The 6,203-nt window shown below is 36.5% G+C and overlaps 1 protein-coding gene across 1 annotated transcript; it reads right to left on the bottom strand.

Moving 5' to 3' along the window:
• Nucleotides 1-2,160: 2,160 nt before the first annotated feature.
• Nucleotides 2,161-5,919, bottom strand: LOC148823763 (uncharacterized). The gene is made up of 4 exons (XM_088928126.1): nucleotides 5,656-5,919; nucleotides 3,563-3,994; nucleotides 3,231-3,297; nucleotides 2,161-2,252 (listed from the first exon to the last, which is right to left on the bottom strand). The coding sequence occupies exons 1-4, from the start codon at nucleotides 5,917-5,919 to the stop codon at nucleotides 2,161-2,163; spliced, it is 855 nt and encodes a 284-aa protein (XP_088784252.1).
• Between the last annotated feature and the right edge of the window lie 284 nt (nucleotides 5,920-6,203).

The following is a 6,203-nucleotide window of genomic DNA, read 5'->3' as shown; positions in this document are numbered from 1 at the left end:
AGGACATCTAATGCTATTTTTAAGATTAAATGGATACAAAACTATTTAGAAAATAAGCAAAGTATATGGCATATAATCCCCAATCTGATATTTCAAGAAGTAGGGGGTCTAGAGTTTTTACTAAAGTGTAACTTTGACATAGGAAAAATCCCCTTGAAACTTGCCAGTTTTCATAAACAAGTACTTCTGACGTGGTCACTTATGTATAAACATAACTTTTCCCCACATAGATTTACTATCTGGAACAACAAATATATAAAAATTAGAAATAAAACCTTATTTTTTGAAAACTGGGTCAAGAATGATATAATTTGGATTAAACAATTAATCAAGGCTAATGGTAAAATATATAGTTACACCGAGTTTGTTAATAGATACAATATTTCTATTACTTTGGATCAGTATTTTACTGTAATTAATGCGATTTCTGGGGAAATATGAACTCTTTTAAGGAGTTGTAATAGTAGTCCTTTAGAAACATTGGAAGAATTTACAGCTCATGTTAGACTACAAGGAAAGGATATTGTGAATTGTGGATGTAATAACCAATTTTTGAGATCCCTGTTAAAAAATGATAATTTACTTGCGACTACAATATATTGGAATTCTGCATTTGGAAAACGCATTGATTGGAGAAAAATTTGGATGATGCCCAATAAATATTGTATAACCAGTAAAATTAAGGAGGTTTCATACAAAATAATTAATCAAATTTACCCAGTTAAAACTCTTCTTACCCAACGATTTAAAATTAATATAGATGACAAATGTGTTTTTTGTGACAATAGCCCTGAAACTATTCAGCATTTGTTTTGGTTATGTCCCAGGGTAAAAATGTTCTGGACTAAGTTGCAGAATTATATTAAAAAAGAGACCAATATTGATATTTGTTTTGTTGAAAAAGATATTATGTTAAGTTTCAGCCCCAGTGAAAACAATAGAAAAATTTCGTTTGTAATAAATTTAATTATTATACTGGCACGTTATCACATACATAAAATGAAGTGGTCTGGGAGGTACCCTGTGTTTGAGTATTTTAAAATGGAAGTAAAGGGGTATTTGCAGACTATTTCGAAATGCAAAAATATGAAAGCGGTGCGGACATTATTTTTATTTAATTTGTTTAATCTTTTTTCATAACTTGAATTGATGTAGTAGTATGTACCCCTGATGCTATTTTTGTTTTGAATTGTTATATGTACTCTTGTTTGTATTGTAATGTTTGTTCTTTTGTTAAGCATAAATAAAAATTTAAAAAAATTTAAAAGAAAAGCAAAAAAAAAAAACTTGTTGCTCACCGCGGTCCGTTTACCGTTCGCTCCCCTAAGCGGTCCGAAGGGAAACCAAAGACGCAGAGTACATAAGTTCCTAGTTCTATATATACAGTATAGATGGAAAAAAGAAACGCAACATTTTCTGGAATGAGAATACTATAGTTATAGCTTATGTACTTTCACAAAAAGTTGTCAATTTGTTTTAAGCCCTCTGACCAGCAATACAGCTTGTGCAGTGAGGCATTGCAACTTGCCAATCACACAAAAGTTCATTAGGTGCACTTGTTGTTGCACAGTAGAACGTTGATAGTTCATCTGGCTTGCTTGGTTTTTCAGTAGCTAATTCAGTGGCTAAGTCATTCACGTAACTCGTCTAACCCTTTCTTCAAGGACATCAGGATATCGGCGTCCACATCATAGTTGGGTAGTTTGTTCCAGGCCCCAAACCCTTTGAATAAAAATATGCATTTCCCTGTTTGGTAGATTATTTAAACCTCTTATATTTAAAAAAAATTCAAATAGTTTCCCCTAGTTCGTGTTTCACTACTCAATCTTATGAAGTGCACTACTGTAGGTCAGTAGCTTTGAGGATTTTGAATAGTTTGAATAGTTACTTGCTATAACTATGAATAGAATTATGAAGGCTAAGACTGTTTTATTTTTTTAATGGTGTAGTACACCAATAAGATATTTACAGACAACATTAAAACTAACAAACCATTTTGTGATTTAGTTGAAAAGTGTCTGGTCATGGATGTGGCAGTGTGCTCACCTATTTGAATAACACAACATTATACAAAAACATGAATGCAATTATTTTTATTTCAGAAACAGTAGATCAGCTAGGCAAATGAGGTTCCCATCATTAGAACTCCTTTTTTGATTCTTACAGGAAGGCTCTGGATAAAGCGGTCGACATCTTCGACAGCAAAGATGGTTTTTTTGGCATCTTCCTGGAGTTTGGAATTACAGGGATCCCTGGAAACACAGAGTGGTTTGACATGTCACTGTTCGAGTTTCTTTATTCCATGGCAGCGGGTCAGATAGACTTTGGATACAGTTCTTCCCAGCGGAATCTTAATGTCAGGTTTATTCAATAAGAAGCTATTTGATTAAAGGTGTGTGGTAATTTGGCTATTAGACAACTGTTTTTCAGTCATTTCAATCACATTCATAACTATAATTCCTCTTATCTTCTATTGGACTATTCACCCCTGATCTGTACTATTACCTGTCCCTTAACCAGTTCAATACATGAATTTCCCTAAATGCCTATTGCCTTTAATTTAAGAAGAACACTATCAAAAGCATCTTTAAAATCTAATCATATCATTTTGTACGTTCTGCGTGTTTACTGCTGTGACTTGTTTGAAGAATTTTAACAAGTTGGTAAAGGAAGAATGACCTTTTCTAAAACCATATTGACTACTGCTAGGGTCTTCATATGAGCGATCCTGTTGTTTAGTTCTAAAGTGGTTTTCATAACTTTACTTGTAAAAGAAGTAAGACGTATTAGCTTATATCTTGTCATATAAGTCACATTTAGTCATATTTACTATACCGAGAGATACTGTAGAAGGGAATGAGGTAGGGCACTGAAAATGGAGAAAACAGAGTACTGTTGAAGAGCACTGCCAAAGATTGATGCACTGGACAATGGACTATTTAGAAGAAGAGAGATCAGGTAAGAGTAGAGCTGCACAGTTAACCACTAGATCAGAGTGGAGTTTAGAGTTCTGCCTCACCATTCCCATGGAGGTAGCAGTGTCAATAAAAAGTGACATTTGCAGAAGACTAAGGCCAATTTGTGTAAAAATCAGTTTGTTATTAAAGGATTCTAAATTTAGGATGAATTCCCCCATTCTACATAAATTCCATCCAATGTCTAATTCTGAACCACACTGGTCACTAATGTGCTACACAAAATAAAATCACAGTCACAAACTAAATACTCACCATCTGGAGTGTTCTGAGGCTTGTTCCTACTGAATCTGTCCAAACTAAAAACTTCTTTTTTGAAGAACTATGAGCACACAAAGAAAACAATTAAGGAATATTTCTTCCACAGGTATTATAATTGAACTGTTACGTACTGTATTGATCTTGATAAATTTGTAGTCATTATTCATACAGAATATTCAGCATTGGCCACCATAGCAGTTGCTATTCTTGTTGATTGCAATTAATAGAAATGTCATTCTATTCCAATAATTTCTGTAGTGCTAATATTAAAAATACAATAATGCCCAAATTAATTAATAATTAAAGTTTGGGTAACTAATCCATACCTTGTGTTTTTGAGGCTTGTTGTACTCATCAGGCACTTTAAAAGGTCCAAAGCTTTCACAGCTCCCACGTCCACTGGATGTTCCCTGGGCTCTTAAGTTTTCCAAAGATGGATTTGTTTCATTCTGAATTCTGAAGTCTTTTGACCTATTACCCATGATCTTATGCTTTATCATGGAGCCAAACTTTTTCAAAGGATGTTTCTTGACTTTCTGGCTCACATTCACATCTTCATCCGGCGTATTAACTGCAAAGGGGATGTTGCTGAGCGAGAGAAGCCCTTCGCTCTCAGACGTTTTGGTCAGTTGCATTGGGGTCATGTAATGTTTTGCTATGTCAATGCGCAGACCACTCTTGCTTTGGGCTGGACTGACATTTTTGTCCTTATTAAGGCTGGGATTGTACACATACCAAGATGAGTGTCCAGGCAACTCCTGTCACAAAAAAACAAAAAGTTACAGTTCAGTGATTGTTGTTTCAGTTTTAGAAGTAAATCAAAACAAGTAACACTTCTCTTACGGAAAAAAAGATAAGGATTATGGGGTGTGTATATGATTTTAGCACTGACGTTAACACTAGAATAAAGGCAAACAATGAAATATAAAATAATCAGTTTAAAATAATCAGACATCAGTTTGGAAATGTAGACAATACTGTGAGCAAGTCTCTCTATAACAGCAATAACTCACCTGATTGCTTTTGTACTAATTTAATAAGAAAGTGATAAAGCTGAAATCCACAGACAGGTGAGTTTGGTACTGTACGTACGCTATGAACTGACAATAGGGATATTTCTGAGATGTTATACAATATTAGGGAAAACAAATCTGGATTTGTAGTTTTATTGCATTGTAAAGGAAAATGCACAACATAACTATAATCATATTTACAAAATGAGTTCCATCTTCCAGTACTTTCTACACAAATGTCTGTTAATTAGGTACAGAACAGGTCCATCCTACTTTGGTAAGAGAAATTTTTACAGGTTTGGAACTGTTGGTCATACCTCATCAACCACATCATGCGAAGAGGACTCCAGAAGTCGTGTTTTCATACTGTCTGGCCTCGAGGAGCTCTTCCTAGTCTTCTTAACTTTGTTCCCTGAAACCTTACACTGCTGTACTACTTCTTGATCCTGGACTCTTTGAGCCAAATAATCTCCAGGCTTCTCTGGGGTCTCAGAAGCAGAGCAACCTTTTTTCTTATTAGAACAAGGTGTCACACCAACAGCTTCTCCTAGGGAACGCGATGAGCAGGGCTTATCCATAGTGTCTTCTGGCTGGAAACTGTTTTCAAAAACACTTTGGACTGTTGGAGAAAAGCCCTTTGGAGACTTTTTCATAGAAGACTGTAGTTTTTTACTTCTGACTGTAGTTACATTTGTGTCCACAATTTTGTCCTGTGTGGACTCACTGGTTTTCTGAGAAATGAGAGATTGTGAAGATGGAATTGAACACCCGCTTCGTAAACCATGAATTGCAATAGTTTCTTTAGCCACACAACAGGCCATTTCCTTGATCATTTCTGGATTCTCTGAGGCAATTCCTACTTGTAACACTTTCTTGTTGCCATTGGATTCCATCAGTTTGCTGTAAACAGAGCTAACAGTTTTCTTGATGGCTTGCTGTGATGGAAAATGTCCTTCAGCCTTTGGTTCACTGATGGTTAGAGTGGAAACCTTTGACAATTCCTTCAGCGCATCTTTGGTGAGTTTCAGTGCCAGGTCCCTGACCTGAGACTCAGACAGCTCTTCCAATTCCCCAGAATAATCTTCTGGTTTGGGGAATCCAGGGCGAATTTTCAAAAGCAGTTTTGCAATGATATCTTTCAATACATCTATTCGACCAATAACAGGTGAAGGTTCTAACTGGTTCGTTTTGGTGCACATGAGCTGCTCAGTGCTCCGGGTTTCCATATCAATGGCAGCTTGAGGAGTACTGGACTCAGGGCTGGAACAGTTTAGCTGAATTTCCTTTAGCAGATTATCTGTGACTCCATGTACTATCTCAGAAGAAACAAGAGAAATTTCAGAAGACTGAGCACTGGGTGTTGCCTCTTTGTTGTGCTCACTAGTGATTCTAATATCACTCATCACCTCATCAACCTTCACATCATGCGAAGAGGACTCCAGAGGTTGTGTTTTCATACAGTCTGGCCTCGAGGAGCTCTTCTTAGTCTTCTTAACTGTCTTCCCTGATGCCTTACACTGCTGTACTCCTTCTACATCCTGGACTCTTTGAACCAGATAATCTCCAGGCTTGTCTGGGGTCTCAGAAGCTAAGCAATCTTTTTTCTTATTAGAACAAGGTGTCACACCAACAGCTTCTCCTAGGGAACGTGATGAGCAGGGCTTATCCATAGTGTCTTCTGGCTGGAAACTGTTTTCAAAACCACTTGGGACTGTTGGAGAAAAGCCTTTTGGAGACTTTGTCATAGAAGACTGCAGTTTTTTACTTCTGACTGTTCGACCAATAACAGGTGAAGGTTCTAACTGGTCCGTTTTGGTACACATGAGCTGCTCAGTGCTCCGGGTTTCCATATCAATGGCAGCTTGAGGAGTACTGGACTCAGGGCTGGAACAGTTTAGCTGAATTTCCTTTAGCAGATTATTTGTGACTCCATGTACTATTTCAGAAGAAACAA

Source organism: Atractosteus spatula, chromosome 11 (genome assembly GCF_055471065.1).
Source record: "Atractosteus spatula isolate fAtrSpa1 chromosome 11, fAtrSpa1.hap1, whole genome shotgun sequence".
NCBI classification, from domain to species: domain Eukaryota; kingdom Metazoa; phylum Chordata; class Actinopteri; order Semionotiformes; family Lepisosteidae; genus Atractosteus; species Atractosteus spatula.
Note: the sequence above shows the minus strand (reverse complement) of the source record. Positions and strands in the feature narration are given on the sequence as shown.

Excerpts from the sequence above, each read along its gene's own strand:
- LOC148823763 (XM_088928126.1), bottom strand. The coding sequence starts at position 5,919 with ATGGATAAGCCCTGCTCATCACGTTCCCTAGGAGAAGCTGTTGGTGTG. Across the intron at positions 3,995-5,655 it reads ATGATGTGAAGGTTGATGAG|GAGTTGCCTGGACACTCATC; the intron begins GTGATGAGTGAT and ends TTTTTGTGACAG. Across the intron at positions 3,298-3,562 it reads ACAAGCCTCAAAAACACAAG|TTCTTCAAAAAAGAAGTTTT; the intron begins GTATGGATTAGT and ends GTGTGCTCATAG.